This window comes from Haemorhous mexicanus, chromosome 8 (assembly GCF_027477595.1).
Source record: "Haemorhous mexicanus isolate bHaeMex1 chromosome 8, bHaeMex1.pri, whole genome shotgun sequence".
Classification (NCBI taxonomy): domain Eukaryota; kingdom Metazoa; phylum Chordata; class Aves; order Passeriformes; family Fringillidae; genus Haemorhous; species Haemorhous mexicanus.
In genome coordinates, this window is record NC_082348.1 from 1,455,568 (window position 1) to 1,476,298 (window position 20,731).

At 40.0% G+C, this 20,731-nt stretch overlaps 1 protein-coding gene across 24 annotated transcripts in view; it reads left to right on the forward strand.

The window, feature by feature from the left end:
- The first annotated feature begins 1,007 nt into the window (after positions 1-1,007).
- NEB (nebulin) overlaps positions 1,008-20,731 on the forward strand; it is a 99,633-nt gene continuing 79,909 nt past the window's right edge. For all 24 annotated transcript variants that reach the window (XM_059852461.1, XM_059852462.1, XM_059852464.1 and 21 more), the window contains exons 1-30: positions 1,008-1,115; positions 1,825-1,932; positions 2,426-2,490; positions 6,403-6,447; positions 7,749-7,961; positions 8,327-8,434; positions 8,568-8,672; positions 8,974-9,078; positions 9,176-9,280; positions 9,902-10,006; positions 11,041-11,145; positions 11,323-11,430; positions 11,838-11,954; positions 12,597-12,698; positions 12,781-12,888; positions 12,983-13,087; positions 13,469-13,567; positions 13,867-13,971; positions 14,547-14,654; positions 15,134-15,445; positions 15,925-16,131; positions 16,784-16,888; positions 17,012-17,119; positions 17,274-17,585; positions 17,965-18,171; positions 18,449-18,553; positions 19,159-19,266; positions 19,465-19,776; positions 19,968-20,174; positions 20,615-20,719. In XM_059852461.1, coding sequence (XP_059708444.1) covers positions 2,458-2,490; positions 6,403-6,447; positions 7,749-7,961; positions 8,327-8,434; positions 8,568-8,672; positions 8,974-9,078; positions 9,176-9,280; positions 9,902-10,006; positions 11,041-11,145; positions 11,323-11,430; positions 11,838-11,954; positions 12,597-12,698; positions 12,781-12,888; positions 12,983-13,087; positions 13,469-13,567; positions 13,867-13,971; positions 14,547-14,654; positions 15,134-15,445; positions 15,925-16,131; positions 16,784-16,888; positions 17,012-17,119; positions 17,274-17,585; positions 17,965-18,171; positions 18,449-18,553; positions 19,159-19,266; positions 19,465-19,776; positions 19,968-20,174; positions 20,615-20,719 — 3,864 coding nt within the window. In that variant the 5' untranslated portion in view covers positions 1,008-1,115; positions 1,825-1,932; positions 2,426-2,457. The remainder of the gene's footprint in view (positions 1,116-1,824; positions 1,933-2,425; positions 2,491-6,402; positions 6,448-7,748; positions 7,962-8,326; positions 8,435-8,567; positions 8,673-8,973; positions 9,079-9,175; positions 9,281-9,901; positions 10,007-11,040; positions 11,146-11,322; positions 11,431-11,837; positions 11,955-12,596; positions 12,699-12,780; positions 12,889-12,982; positions 13,088-13,468; positions 13,568-13,866; positions 13,972-14,546; positions 14,655-15,133; positions 15,446-15,924; positions 16,132-16,783; positions 16,889-17,011; positions 17,120-17,273; positions 17,586-17,964; positions 18,172-18,448; positions 18,554-19,158; positions 19,267-19,464; positions 19,777-19,967; positions 20,175-20,614; positions 20,720-20,731) is intronic.

Here is a 20,731-nt window from a genome sequence, read left to right on the forward strand (position 1 = left end):
TAAACAGAAATCAGATTAAAAGGGGAAGGACTGCCTAGTAAAGCAAAATGCAGAGTAATTGAAAATGGCTTGGCCAAAGGAGACAGGGAGGGCTCTGCAGCTCTGGGCAGAGTCTAAAATACTTGGCAGAGGTGAATGAGATATGATATTTCATCTGGATATAAATATGAACTTCTGGAAAGAGTTAAAGAAAAAGATGTCTCTGAAGGGCTCCTGAGAACCATTTATTGAATTATGTGATCTAGCACCTGGAAAGGGATCATTGTTGATATTGGCTTTTGAATGCACCTCCTTGAAGAACCAAAGTCAACTCCATTTGTCAGCCGAGTCACCCCCTAAGAAGTCACGTCTGTTATCATCACCCTGCTTCTGCTCCACACATCACAGCATTCCTGACCTTCCAAAATACCAGGGTTGCTCCCCTGTCACTTAATCTGTTTATCAACTCTTCCTGAACTTCCTTCACCAGGGATGTTGGCCCTTTGTTGGGTTCCTTCCCTGCAAACAGTCACTTTTCACATGTTCCTGGGTCTGTGTGCTCAGCTGTGAAACATTTCATAAGTGATAAAAACACTGACACACGATTTGCATCAAGGTGAAAAAGCACTTCAGGTGTCCTTACAAGGTGAAATTAAAGACATGTTTATACTAAAATGTAGTTTGCAGTGTGGACTCCTCAAGTGCAGAAATTCTTGAATTTGGATGCTGTTTATTCAGGTACATCATAGGAATGAAATTGCCTCCACCAACTGAAATTCAATATTATTATCAACTCTGGTAATTATGCTTATTCCATTGGAGCACTCCCTTGGGTTTGCCTGGGGCTCCACCTCACTGAGCCCTGGCGAGCTCCAGCCAAGCTCTGGTGTGTTTTGGGTTTCCTGAGGAGCACGGAGGTGCCCAGCTCCCTGTCCCTGATGCTGCTGAGAACAGGTGCCCTCCCTCGGGGTCACCGAGTATATTTAGGGCTGAAACTCGAGCGGGCTGGAGCCAGATTGGCTGTGTGGGCCACACACGTCACCGGAGCCACCAAAGCCCCTCGCTCTCACCCAGTGCTGCTCAGGAGGGAAGACTGGAGAGCCTTTGCTCCAAAGGATATTTACTGGATGTCGCTGGTAAGGACATTTTAAATGCATTTCACTTCTTTTCCTTAGAAGAGGATCTTGAGCTGTTTCCCCATTCTGTAGTTTTTTGGGAATACTTGTTGTGCTTGGCCCATGGAAGTCAGTTTCTCTGTCTGAATAACTGGCTGTGGGTTGGAGGAGGTGGAAAAGACCTGAAATGGGGTTTGGAAGTGTGGCTGAAGGTTGTAACAGTGACAGGTTGAAGAGGTTGTGTTTATATGCAAACACCACTTCTTGAGTTTATTCATACACCTCTGCCTACTGCTTCACATGACTTGTCCCTCGTTATTTGAGTTACTCTTAATTTATTTCAATAGAATAAAACATGGTTTTCCCAACTAATTTTTGGCCATTTTTCTCAGCCTGTTGGGACTAAAAAGGGCCAGTATTCTGTGTTCCTATATTTAACCTGCATGACTTGACTTCCCTTGCCTCAGAAGGAATTGCAGTTTAGCCAGCTCAACCCAAGTGCCCCGTCAGTTGGCAGGATTAGCTTACACGGCAAATATCCCTGGACTCAGGAGCAGCTGTTCCAAAGCCTCATCCCCTCCCAACATTAGAAACAGGGCTGCAGACTCTGGTGGAAAATTGTAGCTTTGCCTCACAGCGAAATCAGTGTGTTAATTAATTAGTTCAAAGGGTCTGACACTAATCTGTGCTTTGTACTTCAGCCAACTCTATGGATTTTCATCTTTTCCAGGTCTGAAGAAACAGAGAGAAAAAACCCACAAGAGCTTAAAAAAACCCAACCCCAGAGCATCTCTGTAGGCTGATGCTGGGAAGACAGAAATTGCCTCATTAACCTAAGGTCACTTCAAAAAATATTTACAATATTTTTCTACATTATGCTCTTACTTATGAATGAAATTTGTAGAATATAAATCTCCCACTCAAACAGGAGCTTGAATGATATAATGAAATAGAGTAGAATAGTCATAGAGAGAAGAAAAATGCTTCAAATAATTCTCTTGTAATGAAAATATCATGTTTCAAGAGATCTCTTCTTTATCTCTTTTATTTTATTTATCGCTTTTATTTTATTTTCATTGGTTCCAGAGTTGGTGTTATAATTGGAATGAGGTTATTTGTCCAGAATTGTAATTTATATCAGTATCTTTGAAACTTAATCCAATGTTTTTCCATAACAGTCCAAGTAATGTCAGATCCCAACTTTATTTAGGGTCTGACTAGTTACTAACCATGACCCCAAGTGCTTTCTGAGCTTGACTTGTCCCTTCTCATGGTACTTTCAGTCATGGGCTAATACTATTTATTCACATTTTCATCTGCTGTGTGACCAGTGAGTGGGGAGAGACAGAAGCAAACCCTCAGAATGGAGGAAGAAGAATATGAGGAAGTTGTGGAGGTAAGAAGAAAATGTAGAGTAGAAATGTTTGTTTCCTGCCTTGTGACTGAATGCATTAATCACCTTGCTGAGATGCTGCTCAGGAGCAGAGGTTGCTGTTTGCTCTCTGAAGATTAGGGATGATTAGATATCTATTAAATGGTTTCATCACTAAAACAACAACAACAACAGTTGCTCTCGGGGGAGCAAAGTCTCCTGGTTCCTGTCATAGTTCCTCAGTTTAAATAAGGACTGGAACCATCCCACACTCACACTGCGAGGTTTTCTGATTACTCCCTGCGTAATTATAGATGCACTGGGCCAGCTCTTTTCCCTCCTGGCTTGCCCTCTGTCACCCAATCCGTGGGTGAAGATGGCTTTGGAAGCCCCTTTCTAGCCCTGCCTCTGCAGAAATGCAGCAGCTTTGTGCCACCACAAACCAATTTAGCCTGAGACATTGCAGAGATGGAGCCAGGCTTAAGGGACAGGACAAGGCAGGAGGACTTTAAACTGACAGAGGGTAGATTTAAATTAGGTATCAGGAAGAAATCCTTCCCTGTGAAGGTGGGCAGGCCCTGGCACAGGGTGCCCAGAGAAGTTGTGGCTGGCCCTGGATCCCTGGAAGTGTCCAAGGCCAGGCTGGAGCAATCTGGGATAGTGGGAGGTGTCCCTGCCCATGGCAGGGGGTGGAATAGAGGATCTTCAAGGTCCCTTCCAACCCAGGGCATTCTGTGATTCCATGATTCTATCTCCATTAATTTGCCAGTAGGTCATTTAAACTCAGGAAACTGAATAAAAAATTCCCCAGGAATTGGACAACCTACAGCTGGAGCCACGGGAACAAGGACTTTGTTATTGAAACAGTACATGAAATGAACAGTGTGCTCTTACTTGCTGCATTGCGACTACTCTGAAATTAACTTATGTGTTATGAAATATACAAAGTCCTGTAAAAAAATCACTCAGTGTTTGAGGAACAGAAGAAAGGTATAAATGTAAACATTCTACAACTCATTGCCACCGCACAGTGTTCACCTGTTGATTTCAGGTGGTGTGAGGGCACTGCCAGCTTTATATATTTCAAATGGTGAATTAAGTAAAGCCAAATGATTTGCCAGTCAGAGTAGTTAAATACATTTTGCAAAATAGGTGTCAGCACTCATAAAGTTGATTTTAAAGTCATTTTACTACCAGGCTACAATGACACCAACCCTTCATTAAATTCCTTCTTCTCATGTTACTTGTAATCGCCTTTATGTTTCCTGTGCATTGTGTGCTCTATGTAACGGATACTTATTCGCTCTCATTGTTTATTTATTCCAGCAGGAGTTATGGTATTTTGGGCTTTTTGTTCACACAGCCCCATTTCATCCTTTGTTTTTAATTTTCAATGACCACCTTGCTGTAACCACATCCCTTGGGCTGAGGAGGCACTGCTTTAGTCACCTCCCTTGGGATACTCATGGCGAGATGCTAAATAAAATAGGAACAACAGCATCTGGTACCATTTTAAGACTTTCCAGAATTTTCTTAATTCCTGTATCAATCCAACACTTTAAACCTATCAGAAATTCACCTTCTGAAAGAGAAGGACATGATCGTTGAATATTGAGTGGCTGAGGCATCGCCAAGGATTTTAAAATGCTGGTTTTCAACTTTCTCTGGAATTACGAGCCATTACTTGATGTTGTAGCTGTTTTGGGATGTGCAAAAATCCACAGTGAGTGCTACAAACATTTGCTGCCGAGTTACTTGAGGTTTTTGAGAAGGCTTTTGTAGAAAATTTGTGGAAGATTTCACAGGGGAGTTTGTGGAAGATTTTGTGGAAAGCTTGTGGAAAGTTTTGCGGAGGATTTTGTGGAAGGTTTTGTAGAAAGTTTGTGGGAGGCTTTTTGTGTAAGATTTTGTAGGAAGTTTGTGAAAGGTTTTGAAGAAAGCTTGTGGACGGTTTTGCAGAAAGTTTGTGGATGGTTTTGTAGGAGATTTTGTGGGAGGTTTGTGGAAGGTGTTGTTGAAGGTGGGTCCAGCCTGGAAATCACCTCAGAACAGCCCAGTATGTCACAGCTTGGGAAGTACGGCTTGGTCCCTTGAACTAACTTTGAGAAAAACTCTCAGAAAGGGGCTTAAATTTTAACGACATTTTATTTAAGTTCAAAGAGTTTTCCATTCCCGCAGTTGTGGCAAGTGACTCCAAGCAATTACCGCTCGGAGGAGACTTTCCAACATAAAACCTGCATTTTTCCATTTTCTCTTAGTGCCGTTGAAGCACACCCCGCAGACAGCGGGTGCTGTTCGTGCAGCAATGTTTTTAAAAGCTTTTTTCCGTCATTTCTGAGCGGGGCAGCTGCGGGAGGCGCAGGGCCCGGCGGTCCCCTCAGCGCCGCCGCCATTTTCGTGGGATGGCGCCACCGCGCGGCCGCGGCTGGGAAGTGGCGGACGGAGAATGAATTTAAACCAAAATTTTCAACAAAAACCTCCCCTGGCACAACCTGGGGCTGTGTCCCATTATCCTGTTAGTTATTCCCTGGGAGCAAAGCCGATTTGGCTGCACCTCCTGTCAGGAGTTGTGCAGAGCCGGAAGGGTCCCCTGAGCCTCCTTTGCTCCAGGCTGAGCCCATTCCCAGCTCCCTCAGGCGCTCCTGGGGCTCCGGATCCTTTCCCAACTCTGTTGTCCCGGCTGGAAAAGATGCTCCACTGGACGTGGTGCTCACAAACAAGGCAGAACTGGTGGAAAATGCAAAGATCAAAGTCTGCAGTAACGACGGGACAATGGAGCTGAAGATTCAGGGAGCAGTGAGCAAAATAAATGGAATTTTCCCAGACTTCGAAAGAGCAGAATTGGGGCTGCTCAGGGAAAATCCTCTGGGAAGCAGCAAAGGCAGCCAGGGTCGTTGGGTGATCCTCCAGCATGATTTTTCCTGAGCACACAGCTCAGCCCAGAGTGCAGAAATCAAAGAGCAGAAGGGGGAGTGGAGGAACACAGAGCTCCTGACTGAGGAAAATGACACAAAAAAAAAGAGAAATATTCTGAAGGTGGAAGCAGGAGCAGACAACTTGGGAGAAACGTAAAGATTTAAAACATTACAAACTCCATTCCTACATCCATGGGCAATGTTCAGCTGGATTTGGTCTTCAAGAGAGGCAAGAAGGAAGATCCGGGGAGCTGCAGGCTGGTCAACCTCACTTTCTTCTTTGGGAAGGCTGTGGATCAAATCCTTTGAGAAGTTATTTTTAAACACATGAAGGACATGAAGGTCATGCAGAGAAGTGAACACTGAGTTATCAAGAGCAATCTATGGCTGATAAACCTCATTAATTTTTATAATGAGTCCGCAGCTGCTGTGGGCAAGGGGAGACCAGTGAAGGTTGTGTACCTGGTCTGCTTTAGGGACACCTTCCATTGTGGTTTTAGCCCCAAATTTATGAGATTATAAATTATGGGGGGGATAATGGGCAGTAAAATGGGTGAAAAATCAGCAGGCTCAGAGTTGTGATCAGCAACAAAGTTTAACCAGCAGCCAGAAATTATTGGTGTCCTTGTAGGAACAGCGTTGAGGACAACAGTCATGAGTGTCACCAAATAAAAACCAGGAAAATCCTGGGGTTTAAATTCTTATTCTTTTAATGTGGTCATCAATGTCTTCCCTCTTATCTAATTTTACCCACAAGAGGCAGCAAATCCTCTTGTGGGTAAAATTAGATAACAATCTTTCATTGATTATTTGGACGATTATTAGTTGGGGAATGTATGGAATAAAAATCCAACCGTTAATGCAAAATTTGAACAGATATTCACAGTTACCAAATGACTCCATAAGCACCTGTGAACTAAAATCCTGTTTCTCCAGAAATGTGTTTTAAAGCAGCTTCACAGAAGCTACAGTTTGCTGATCTGGCCTAACAATGATGTTTTTTTCTCTTTTTTTTTCCAAGTACTACATTGAGGAGACAGTTATTGAGGAGGGCGAGCCACATGAGGTAAAGGTCCCTGTCATGCTGCATGTAGCACATAAATGCACGTAATTAACATGAAACGCTAAATTAGCAGCATTTTGTATCCTGAGGTTTAATTTTTCACATTAAACACACAAATATCAGTGAACAATTGCTGCTTAATGCTTTATTTTTGCTTCAAGTCCCCGCTGTGCGATGATCTAAGATCAGTTTACATGTATCAGTTCTGCTTCCTTCACCTTGTGTAATTTCACTGAAAAATTACACTTTTGCAGATTTTTCATCATGTCACTGGGAACAAATATTTGGGTCACCAAGGAGTGATTGCCATAATTTGAAATTCTACCTCTGAAACAGCTATAACCCAACTCTCTGCAGTGTTATAAAATATTCCTTATGGCATGGGCTTCTGCAGAAACTGAAGTTATTACTTCTTGGTGCATTTTCAGCTCTGCCTCATTGATGTAAATAACTCTCAGAACTCTGACCTTCATGAATTCCTTTATAAAGGCAATTTTTTATAAAGCTAATTGATACAAAATAAAACCTGACACTTATTTGAGTGGTTTTGGAGCATCTTTTTTAGTTGTGACAATTATTTTTAGATGCTTTTCATTATCTTAGTATTAAAATTATTGCTTGCAGCATGACTATGTTGATAAGCAAGTGTGTAATGCATTTAAATTGATTGGAAATTAATGGAAGTAGAGCAGAGGCAGCTGGAGTCCCACTCTCCCAGACCCTCTGGAGAATAATTCTATGAGTTTGATGCAGGAACCAGCCAGGGAGTTCATTCCTTGTGGGTTTTTTAGGGTGGGTGATATATAGGGAGCACAGTGGTAATCCCAGTAGGAAAAGTGCCCCTGATTTTCTCTCTCCATGTGGATCTGGATGAGAGCAGAGCACCCTTTCACCATCTCAGGGGGGTGAAAAACACTAATCCTAATGAACTTTTACAGCTATAAAACAAGGGATTATTGATTTTTTAAAATCTCCAAGTGGTCACTGAGACCATCAGCATAGATGATACTCAGGCCTTGAGACCACCACAACCACCACCTACACAGCTGAGCACACCCAACTCAGGGCAGTGAAAACTCTTCTCCTAAAGAACTTTTACAGCTATAAAACAAGGGATTATTGATTTTTTAAAATCTCCAAGTGGTCACTGAGACCATCAGCATAGATGATACTCAGGCCTTGAGACCACCACAACCACCACCTACACAGCTGAGCACACCCAGCTCAGGGCAGTGCAAAACACTCAAGGTAACAAACTTTTACAGTTATAAAACAAGTGATTATTGATTTTTTTAAATCTCCAGGTGGTCACTGAGATCACTGAGACCATCAGCACAGACTACTCAGTCCCTGAGATCACCACAACCACCACCTACACAGCTGAGCAGACCCAGCCCTCCGGGGAGGATGCAGCCCCTCCCATCAGGAAGAAGACAATCCGGACAAAAGTGGACCCATCCAAGTTTCTGACACCTTACCTGGAACACAGCAATAAAATGAAGGACTTATTCAGTGAGGTAGGTTGTCCCATGTCTCTTATTTCTTGAGGAACACCAGCTTTAAAAATGTTTTACAGAGCTTGTTTGATAGCTATATAGCAAATATCTGGGTTTATCTATACTAAGCTCATGGGGAGAATATAATAAATTAGAGGTGATGGAAGTTAGAGATGGTTTTTTTCCTGTTGTGTCAAATGGAATAAACTCAGTTGGCTAAAATAAGCAGAAGTGCAAACATAGCTGAATAATTTTAGTTTGTATTATTGAATAATCTGTCCAAAATTCCTGTCCTAACCAGATAAATATGGCAATAATTGCTAATACAGTTCTGCCAGAGCTTGGGGATATGTCTTAATTACTTTTTTATCATTATTTTCTTCCAGAACAAGTACAAGGAAAAATTCAGAAAAGAAAAAGGAAAGCCATATGCTTCCACAGTCGATACCCCAGAAATCCGGAGGATCAAGAAAGTGCAGGACCAGCTCAGTGAGGTGGGTAACAAGTGCATTTCTAGGTTCATCCAGGTTCTGGGTGTTTATATGAAGGGTGAAAATGGGGTTTTTTTAAAGGGTTTTTTTTTAAATCAGTTTTGCTGTGGAATCAATGAGTTTTGTTGTGTTCCAGGTTAAATACCGCATGGCTGGGGGAATTGCCAGAACCATTTGCCACGTGGATGAAAAGGCCATGGATATAGAACATGCAAAGAAAGTGTCACAGCAAGTGAGCAAGGTGAGTGACTGCTGACTTTCCAACACTGGTGGATCCTGAGGTTACTGGGAAGAACAAAGTCTTGATATCAGGGTGCTAAAGCAAATTTTATGCAACAGTTTGGAAGCACAGGAGGGATCGCAGAGAAGTTAGTAAGGCAAATATAAATACAATGTTAAATATTTCCAGTTGCTCTCTTCAGATGTTACTGCTCTGAAACTTTGATTTCATAAAAAAAACAAACTTTAAAGCTGGCAGTTTATTCACAGAAGTAAATATTTTTTAATGATGGAGTGACCAACTTGGTGATCTTTCCTTCCAGGTATTATATAAACAGAACTGGGAAGAGAATAAGGACAAGTACCTGCTTCCCCCTGATGCTCCAGAACTTGTGAACGCAATAAAAAACACAGCAATGTTCAGCAAGGTAAGAAAAGCTAACCACAGATCTAAGCAGCTGAAGTAAAATGAGCTTTCAAAGCCAGAAATTAATTACTAATGAGCATTCTCCATTTTTCTTGTAGAAACTCTATACTGAAGACTGGGATGCAGACAAAACATTGTTTTATCCCTACAATGACAGTCCAGAGCTCAGAAGGGTGGCACAGGCTCAGAAGACTCTGAGTGATGTGAGTATCAAAGCAGGGATTTGCATGTGGGTACTGAAGGCTGCTGGGTTATGGTGTAACCTGGGATGTGCCATGGACTTTGATTAGATAAAAAAGCTTCACAGTGGAACAGAAAATAAAAGTGCATTAAGTAAGTTCTGATAGTAGTTGTACTTCATAGAAAAATATGTACTTGATACTGGAGTACAAAGTAGAGCATATTGGAGTATAAATCCATTGGCAGTTGGATGCTGGGTTAGGAATGAATGAAATAATTAATTTCTTAAATCAGCAAGAAGACCTCGAGTGTCTCCCCAAATGCAGAAACTCTCAGGGTTGACACCAAGTCCAGGTCACTCTTGTGGGTCTGCAAATGTGCCAAAAACTGTGATAAATAAACCAGGGATTGGTGGGACTGGGATTTGCTGATCTTTAGATACACAGAACTCTTCAACAGGGGATTGCAGCTCTCATGTGAAGATTTCAGTGATTTTTGCCGAGGTTCAGAAGTTCCCTGGTAATACACAGAATAAAGAATTCCTGCTGCAGGGGCTGTGGGCAGAACTTCTTTTATTAATGTGGCGGTAGCAGAGTTCAATGCTGTGAACCTCAAATAAATGTTTATTTCTTCCATCCTTTCAGATTGTCTACAAAAAGGGGCACGATGAAAGGAAAGCAAAATTTACCTCTCTGCCAGACCCCCCTGATGTGGAACAAGCCAAGAAGGTGTCACGGCAGCTGAGTGATGTGAGTAGAACCTCTGCCCAAACTCCACTCCTGCAGGGAGAGAGCAAAAAAGGGACCTAAGGAAAAGGAAAAACACACAGGAAGACCAATTTTTGCTGGAGAAATTGGGACCAAGTTGCATAATCTTGGAAGTAGTGCTTTAACTCCATTCAGAATTAAACTATTATTATTTTTTAAAAAATTATTTTATTATGCATTGAAAATTATCTACATTTTAAGATCAGAGAATTGCAGTATTCACTCATGGTGGAGAAACCACTAAGAAAATTGCACTGAACCTGTTTGCAAGGTAAAATAATTAATTTAGAGAAAATTTCTTTAATCTTATATTTTCATAGCTTAAAATCTAAATTGTCATCAAGAAAATTTTATGACATGTAAAAAAAAAGGATCAGTACCATAATTCTTTGAAATTAATAGAATAATAAGCTTTGTAGGTATCTCCAGAACTATAAAATATAGATTTTTGAAAAAAGATTATTTATGGTATATATGTTCTTCAGCAATGTTAAAAAAGCATTGGAGGAGTATTATTTTTTATGGAAAGTAATGCACTTGTGGCTGAAAATGCCCCTGGAACAGAGTCAAAACTCAGGCAGGTGTTTTGTTGTTAGAAAAACTCTTTAAACTTTTAATACTTGATTTCTGTGAGCTTGGATAAATAATGAAAATTACAAATGCCATGTAATTAAAAGGGTTTGCTTATAACCAGTTCCAGCAGCAATCCCAGTAAATTCTGACTTAATGGGCAATATCCTGATATTATGTGACCAGGGAGAAAACAGAACTAAAGGAATATGTTCGAGATGATTTATTTATCCTTTTTAGGTCAGGGAAAGTACTAAGAGAAATAACACTGAAATAGGTTGGCTAAATCATATTTAATGTGCTTTTTACCATACCTGCTAAAATAGTTATAAGGCAGGTGAAAAATATGAAGCAGCTGTAAAAAGACAGCTTTGGAAAATGAACCTGTCAGGTGAAAATGGAGCTGTGTCTTGGAAATTCAATTTTATTGTTTTGTTTCCTTATAGGTTATTTACCATGAGGACTATAAAAACAAAATCAAAGGCAAGTGGAGTCAAACTCCATGCTATGACGTGGCAGTTGCAAAAATGAACGCAGAAAATCTAAGTATGGTGAGTGACTCCTGCAGAAAATCTTCAACAGCTTTATCCCTGTTTATGTTCATTTGGAAAATACTGAGGCTCCATTTGTGGCATTGCTTATTTCCTGAATAAGCTCTGTTGTAGGAGTCTAATTTACAATTAAATGTAATTAACGTGTTGTTTTCTGTCTGTTTCTGTTCCTAACAGAGGAAATACCAGGAAGACTTTGAAAACATGAAAGACCAAATCTACTTCATGCAGACTGAAACTCCAGAATATGAAGCCAACAAACGAGCTTCAGAAAACGTCAGCAAGGTGAGGGAGCTGAGTGCTGCTGCTCAGCCAGGGGACAGTTCTGAACTCACAGCAGTCTCAAGTCTGTGCTGAAATTCTTTTGGCAAGACCTTTCATTGTCCTTGGCCACCATAAGTTAAATAACAGGGGCGTTTTTGATGGAAAGTTGAAGATTGTATCATAGAATAGATTTGTATCACAGGATGGTTTGGGTGGGAAGGGACTTTAAAGACCACCCAGTGCCACCCCTGGCATGGGCAGGGACACCTTCCACTGTCCCAGGGTGCTCCAAGTCCCATCCAGCCTGGCCTTGGACACCTCCAGGGATGGGGCAGCCACAGCTGCTCTGGGCAATCACACAGGTTAGTGAGCATTTGGCTTTCAATACTGGTTTTTAAAACCTCTTTTTTTACTTTTATTCTTTCAAGTTCAAATACAGAGCAGACTATGAGAAGAAAAAAGCTGTTGCAGATTATAATGTGCTCCCTGCTACAGAGAACCCATTGCTGAAGCAATTAAAAACTGCAGGAAATATTCTGAGTGATGTGAGTATTATCAATGTGCAGCTACATCATTTTCAGTCATGTACCAGAAACCACACTCACCCTTTCTTCACAAAGCTTCTCCTTTGGATCTTGTAGTATTTTTAGTTTTGGAGACCCATATTTGTAATGAGATAGCACCAGCCAGAACAATTCAGGTAAAAAATGAGTTCTTCACAGATGGGTGCAGCAACAGCAGTGGCACATGGATGGCTAATTAGTGGGTAGTTCATTTAGATCCTTGGGGATAATGAATCACAAAAGGACAGTTCTTCCCTTACTGTTTAAGGAATTTCAGCTAATAATGGTAATATATGTGGTGCTTTTATATAATACTTTTATATTATATTTTGGTTATTCACTGTAATGATCTTCTCAATTCCTCTTTTATTTGTATGAAAAGAGATTGAATATTTCTCAATGTCAGAAGTCCAAAAACCATTAGCCAGACCTTTCTGTCTTCCCTTACAAACCTAAAAAAAGTTATTTTAAAAACCATTAGGAAAACAGTGCCATCTGTTTCTCAGTCCTGTGAGAAAGCTTTTCCTTGGAATCATTTCTCTGTTTTACTCTTGTCATTTTTAACATGGTGGGGGTGACTTGCAGTGAAATCTCCTGCATGATCTGGTATTATTTGATTTGCAGAAATTATACAAAGAAGCCTATGAACAGTCCAGAGGAAACAAGATGAATTACTGTGAGACACCCAAGTTCCAGACTGATGCTGCTCTGAAGAACTTTAGTGATGTAGGTATTTCACTTGGGGCTTATCCTTCAGTACTGACCCTCTTGATTCCTTTTGCCTCTCAACTCATGGTTGTTCTGGCAGGTTAAATATAAAGATGCATATCAGAAGAATATTTTGGGACACTACTTGGGCAGCTTTGAGGACCCTCATCAAATCCACTGCATGAAGGTTGAAGCTATGAAAAGTGATGTAAGTGTGGCAATCGTTCTGTTTTCCCCATCACTCTGGCAGTTCAGACAAAGCTCAGTTGTGGTTCCTTACTGAATGTTGCTCTTGTTCCTAGAAAAATTACAAAGCAGATTATGAGGAGGAAAAGACAAAGTGCTACTTCCCTCAGACCATAACTCAAGAGTATGAAGCAATCAAGAAGTTGGAGCAATGTAAAGATGTGAGTAGAGGGCAGCAGTTGTCCACCAGAGAAAAATTAACTGAGTGATCCCCGGTAACATCAATGATTCTGAGTTTGTGACTTTATGTGACTTTAAAAAAAAAAAAAAAAAAAATCTTCATCTCTATTTTAGAGCCTTTTGTGACATCTAGTGATCAAAGCACATATAGCACAATCCTTTTTATAACAAGTAAACCCATAAAATGAGAGCAAGAGTACCAAAATGAACAATGAACCTTAGGCATTCACCTGCTTAAATCAATATTCTTTCAAATTTATACTTTAAAAGTCCTTAATTTATTAATAATTTTATTTATTTTATCAACACTTGGAAAATACTTTATATGCGTTTTCTACAAGTATTTTTTATTCTTCTTTCAGTACACCTACAAAAAGCATCCTGATCAAACCAAATTCACTTCAGTGACTGACTCTCCAGTACAGAAACAAGCAGAGATCAACAGCAAACAGCTGAGTGATGTAAGTAAATTTGGAAACACTCTGACATTCCCAATTTCTGCCCTGTGCCCACCTTCACTTCATCCTCCAGCTTTAAGAGCACTCCTGAAATAATATAATATTAATATTAAATAAAATATTAAATTAAATATTAATTAATTAAATTAATTAATATTTAATTTAATAGCGTAGGTGGCTGTGTGCATTCACAATTTTATTCCAGCAGAACATCACCTGGAAATCAGATTTTTTAAAATAGTTTTTCAATTCACAGTCTATAAATTGGGCTGCTAAATATCTTCCTTTATTTTTCTTTGCAGATATTGTATAAATCCAAAGGGGAAGAAATTATTCACAAGTACCACCTCCCTCCTGATGTGCCCCAGTTCATCCAGGCTAGAGTTAATGCCTACAACATCAGTGATGTGAGTACATTTTGAATTTCAACACTATGAAGCTCTCCACTGATGGTATCAGTTTTATTGCCTTTGTGATGTTAAATTTTTTGGTGGCATTATCAGCTTTCCAGGAATGAGATAAAAAACAACATCTCCTTTATTAAAATTCCAATAGCCTTGGAATTTTAATAGTCTGGCCAGACTGATTAAAAAAAAAAAACAAAGAACAAAAAAACAGCCAGGCTGTTTTCTCCAGTTCCTTTGGAGCACAAAGGCTAAGTTTGAAGCTAAAAGGAAGAAATTTCTGAAGGTTCAGTCAAATGAAAAAGGATTTTGCATAAGAAAGGCCAAAAATGCCACTGATAGAGTTGTTCTAAATAAAAAGTGTGAAAATGCTTGTGGAATTCATGGTTATCTTTGTAGCAGATTTATTTATTGTAACAGAACTGTAGTTTGTGTACAGGTTAACATTTTTTCCTTGAGATTACATGAACAAAACTGGGTATTTTAATTTTCCTGTAATAAAACCTCCTATAATAAGAACATGGGCTCAAAGTCTTTATTAGCTGACCCTGCAAACTCTTCCCTTTTTTCCCTCCAAGGCTAACTACAAAGCAGACTGGAAGAAAACCCTTGCCAAAGGCTATGATCTGAAACCAGATGCCATTCCAATTATTGCTGCTAAAGCTTCTCGGAATATTGCAAGTGATGTAAGTAGGATTTACATCCAGTGGAACACATACCCCTCCTCATTTCATCACTTATTATTATTTACCTGTGCTGGAGACCTGCTTTAGCAAAAGGTTACAAGCGACTCTTCATTCCTCTCAAACATCCCCAATTGAATATTGGGATATTGGATTGTTTGGTGAGGTTGTTCAGTAATTTATTATTATCATAGTCTTAATTGAAAGCTGAATGCCCCTGGGAGTTGAACACCTGCATCAATGACAATGGTGAGGGAGGGCTTGTAGCTGCAGGTGAGGGTTGAGATATGTACTGGGTGTCAAGACAAGCTGAAAAATCCAATACTCCTCTTCATTTTTGACCTAAATAATCCTGTGCTGTTGTAAAACCCACTTATGAGGTTCTAGAATGAGCTGCAGCATTAATACTTTGAAACTCAGTGTTCTAAACATCCAGAGTGTCTTTTCCCAAGTGGGTAAAGCTGTTTTTCCTTTGTCTCTAGTACAAGTACAAGGAATCCTACGAGAAAGACAAAGGCAAACAGGTCGGGTACCGGAGCCTGCAGGATGATCCCAAGCTTGTTCACTACATGAATGTGGCCAAAATCCAGTCGGATCGGGAATACAAGAAGGATTATGAGGTCACCAAGACCAAATATCACGCTCCTCTGGATATGTTCAGTGTGACAGCTGCCAAGAAGGCCCAGGAAGTGGTGACAAACACTGGCTATAAGCAGCCAATTCACAATTACACCCTCCTGCCTGATGCTGTGAACCTGGAGCTCTCCAAAAATGTGATGCAGCTTCAGAGTGATGTATGTCATCAATAATCAGTTCCATTTTTAATTCTCGTCATGACTTTGTGACATCATTAATGTTTTAAGGCTAAAAAAATTAATTTATATAATCCAATATATATGATGTTGGATTAACACTAGGTTGGGATGTAAGTGACTGGTCTGAAGCCATTTATTTTCCAAACATTATCTGAATTAAGTGCAGCTATTAAGTTCTAGGAAACTTACCTAGCAAGTAACTTTTTTTATATCTCTCCATATTTGGCATATTCTCAGAAAATGGGCCTGTTTTACTAACTGATGTATTTTTGTAGTAAGATTTTAATTACTGTGATTTTATTTAAATACTGACTATCATACTTAAATTTTAATTAAATCTAAATTGCCTCTCAAAAATGAATGTCCAGGGGAAGTTTTAAGGCTTTACCTGTTTTATGTGTATAGACACTAATTTTTCTTGCCTCACTGTGTTTTTCTTGTTTTTTTTTTTTTTAAAGAATCTGTACAAATCTGACTTCAATAACTGGCTGAGAGGAGTTGGCTGGGTCCCAATTCAGTCACTGGATGTAGAAAAGGCCAAGAAAGCCACGGAGATTCTCAGTGAGAAGAAATACCGCCAGCATCCCGACCAGCTCAAGTTCTCCATCCCCATGGATGCCATGGAACAAGTGCTGGCAAAGCAAAATGCCAAGACCATGAACAAGGTGGGAAGTTGTTGGATTGACCCAAAGTTTGGGTCTTTGTCTCACAAAGCTGTGGGGCATGGTGCTTATTAAAATTTCCAGTGGGTGTGGTAGTTCCTTGGTTAAGACTGGGCGCTGAGAGGTCATGGTAAGCCTCTGACTGCTCATAATTAAGGCAGTTTCTTTTTCTGTTTCTAAAGATTAAAGTTTTCTATTCCAGATTTATAGTGCTTTGACAATCCTTTTTCTTTAGGACATATTCACAATAAGTGAGGTGCAGAAAACCTGGAATTGTGTTAGTTTTGTACAAGTTTCCTGGAAAGTGGAGTTCTTTACACTTGTCTCTAGTTATCCAGGACACCACTGATCCTTATTCCTTGTTTTCCATGGAAAGAATGTCTGTGAAGATAAATTCTGCTTCCCATTAATGCAGGGAAGAAGAAGCTTCCAGTTTCAGTATTTGTTAGTTATCAAAACATACTTTGCAAATTTCTTACAATACTAAAGAAAGGAGGAAGGTAATGTTGCTCCTCAGCAGCTCTGTGAAGGTCATTTCTGGTGCTAATAATATTTCTAGGAAATACTATTTATTGCAAACGAGCAGAACAAAAGCAAACTCTTATTGCATGAGTTCAGTACCTTTTCAATGCTAACAATTCCTTTGTAATTGCAGAGGCTGTACACAGATAAGTGGAACAAAGAGAAGACCAGCATTCATGTGATGCCAGACACCCCAGAAATCCTGCAGTGCAAAGTGAACCAGATGACCATGAGTGATGTGAGTAGCTGTGCTCGCCGTGGGACTCCAGTGCCTGGCTGTCATTTTAATGCCTTGTTTGAAAATGTTTAACTTCAGACTTCTGCCTTCATGACGCCTCTTCTCTTTCACATCTGTACTTAGAAACTTTACAAAGCTGGATGGGAGGAGGACAAGAAGAAGGGTTATGACTTGCAGCCAGATGCAATTCCAATAAAAGCAGCCAAGAGCTCCAGGGACATCGCCAGTGATGTGAGTCTGGTTGTGTGATACCATTCCATGACTTTTATTCAAATTAAATTACTAAACCTGAGGTCTTGTGATCTGTCTTTTCAGTGATAAAACAGAGCATAATGCTGCATTTTTTAATTGAGGTTTTTGCTGTTCTTTCTCTTTTCTCTCTCAGTATAAATACAAACTGGCCTACGAGAAGGCCAAAGGGAAGCACATCGGCTTCCGCAGCCTGGAGGACGACCCCAAGCTGGTGCACTTCATGCAGGTGGCCAAGATGCAGTCTGACAGGGAGTACAAAAAGGGTTATGAGAAGGCCAAGACTAACTTCCACACTCCAGTTGACATGGTCAGCGTGGTGGCAGCCAAGAAAGCTCAGGAAGTGGCTACCAATGCAAACTACAAGAACTTAATCCACACCTACAACGTCCTGCCAGATGCTATGAGCATTGAGTTGGCCAAAAACATGATGCAGTTACAAAGTGATGTAAGTAAGAGGTTCTTCAGCCTCTGCATTGTGAATACAAAGGTGCTTAGTTTATGAAAAAACACTGTAAGATAAATAGTATTATTTTGTTAGTGGAATTAGGTCAGGTGTCTATGAAAATGTAGTAAATTATACAAGTTTTTCAACAATTACAGCAGTTTTATTTTTCCTAGACTCTGAAATATGTCATTAACGAATTTGAGCTTAGAAACAAGCAAATTTATGAATATTTACTCCATTAGGCTCTTCAGGAGCAATAGTTATGTGCAGACCAAGACAGGAAAAGCTTCACTTTTCCTTAATACATTTTATCTTGTACTTTTAAATTTATGAACTATTTTATGCTTCATATTGTTTTTTATCTACTTTCTGCCTGCAGAATCAATACAAAGCAGAGTATGATGAAACTATGAAGGGTGTTGGGTGGCTCCCACTGGGTTCCCTGGAAGCTGAGAAGAACAAAAAAGCCATGGAAATTGTGAGTGAGAAGAAATATCGCCAGCATCCAGACAAGTTGAAATACTCTGTTCCTATGGATTCCATGAACATGGTCTTGGCTTTAAATAATGCCAAAATCATGGATGAGGTAAGAAAGTGCTCATCAGAATTCATTTCAGAAGTGGGCAACAATCTACATCTGATTTAATAGTCAACCCTACTGTATGCAGAGCTTTAGAAAACATGATTTTATTCTGTAGCTAATGAATGTGCTTTAAGTGCTAAAATAAAAAGATAAATGTTGCTCTGGTGGCAGTAACACAACATTGTCAAGGCAGTTTGGATTTCAAGTGGAAAATAGTATTTTAAATTGTTTTATTTAATAATAACAACAGATGTTGAGGTCTCTATTTTCATCCTTCCAGCACAAGTACAAACAAGCCTGGGAAGAAGACAAAAAGAAAATTCACATCACTCCAGATATTCCACAGATTGTTTTGGCAAAAGCAAATGCATTCAATTTAAGTGAAGTGAGTATTGTTTGTAGGACCATGACATTGCTCTTATTTTTTGATTAGGAATAAGTGAGATGAGAGCATGCAAAATCTCACTTTGCTAACCTGTTGTAATTCTGCAAAACCTATTAATTTTCCTTTTCCCTGCTTCCTTTCCCAAAATTAGATTCCCAGAATTGCCAAGAAAAAGCCATATTTATAGTCATGTGAAGTGTTCATGCAGACCATTAAAATATAACAGTTGCTAACAAAATACAGTAGACTTGGAGTACTGTTCATGTTTGTTACTGTATTTATTATTTTATTATTGATTATTTTATTTCCCCGTGCACAAGGTTGTGTACAGGGTTCAAAGTGCAGGTAGCACGTGGTTTTTTTTTTTGGTAAAAGATGACATTATGGACTGGTTTTGGTAAACACTTGTTAAATCTGCATATGCTAAATACAGTTTTGCTTGTAATAATGCATATCTGCAATGTGGGCAGAAATAGACATTTTAATATCTTTTTATTTTTTAAGATGACATCCTCATAGGTGTAACTTTTCACCGATATTTGTGCATGTGGAAAGCAAAACTAAATTTTTGCTTTTTTAAAAGATGTTTCTTTTTCCTTTTGCAGAAAATGTACAGATCCTCATTTGAAGAAACCAGGAAGAAAGGATATGATCTCAGGGCTGATGCTATTCCTGTCAAAGCTGCCAAAGCTTCGAGGGATATTGCCAGTGATGTAAGTTCTTGGGAGAAAAAATGGCCAGGGACAGCTTCCACTATCCCAGGGTGCTCCAAGTGGCCTTCCAGGGATCCAGGGGCAGCCACAGCTTCTCTGGGCACCCTGTGCCAGGGCCTCAGCACCCTCATAAGGAAGAATTTTTTCCTTAATTTCAAATCGAAATGAATCAAAGTCTCTGTTTCTGTTCTCTTCCAGTATAAATACAAATTAGGGTATGAAAAGGACAAAGGGAAACTCGTCGGCTTCCGCAGCCTCCAGGATGATCCCAAACTCGTCCATTGCATGCAAGTGGCCAAGATGCAGTCGGACAGGGAGTACAAGAAGGCCTATGAGGCGAGCAAGACTCATTACCAGACACCTTCTGATGCCCTCAGTGTGGTGGCAGCCAAGGAGGCCCAGGACCGTGTCACCAACACCAACTACAAACGCCTGATCCACCAGTACATGCTCCTGCCAGATGCAATGAGTCTGGAGCTGTACAGAAACATGAATCAGATCCAAAGCGATGTAAGTTTTCTTCTTGAGACTTTTATTTTCACATCATGGCTGCAGTTTGGAAAGGACAGGATTATTTTTTATGAGCTGTCTTCTTTTTGTGGCTTTTGTTTTTCCATCACAGCTTTGTTTTGGAAAGAACTGGTTTATTCTGTATGAGCTGTTTGTAATTGTCAACTTTGCTTTTGTGTCCTCTTTGGCAGAATGAGTACAAGCAGGACTACAAGGAGTGGTTCAGGGGGATTGGTTGGAGTCCCATTGGTTCTCTGGATGTGGAGAAATCAAAGAAAGCCACGGAGATTGCGAGCGATCGGAAGTACCGCCAGCACCCCAGCATGTTCCGCTTCACCAAACAGAACGATGCCATGGACCTGGTCCTTGCCAAGCAGAATGCAAATATCATGAACAAAGTGAGTATTTAGGGGAAAAGCCAGGCAGGCATTCACATCTCATCCATTCCAATAACCACTCTGTAAATCTCTGTCACACCTTTATGTGGCAGCGTTCCCCTGGGAAAAACAACTGTCACAGGCTCCTCTTTTTTCATCTTTTCTTCTCAATGAAACAGCATTGCTTAAAGAAATCTCTTCTCATTTTTCTCCAACCTCTATTCATCCCATTCTTACATAGAAATGACTGGTCCTGAAAATCTTGATAGTTTGGTTTCATTAGAGGCAAGACTGGACAATAATTCAGCTTATTCTGGACAAGATCATTAATTTGTAAAATAAATCTGAGTGAGCACATTCACCTTTTTACTCATCTATATCCAAATGGAAAGGTGAAAACCCTGGAAGAACCATCTTTTGTCATTTATATTAACACATCTGATGTAACTTTCTGTCCATAGCATGCTTATACTGAAGCCTGGGAGAAGGATAAAACTCAGGTCCATGTGATGCCAGACACACCAGATATTCTACAGGCCAAACAGAACAAGACAAACTACAGCCAGGTAGAGTATTTT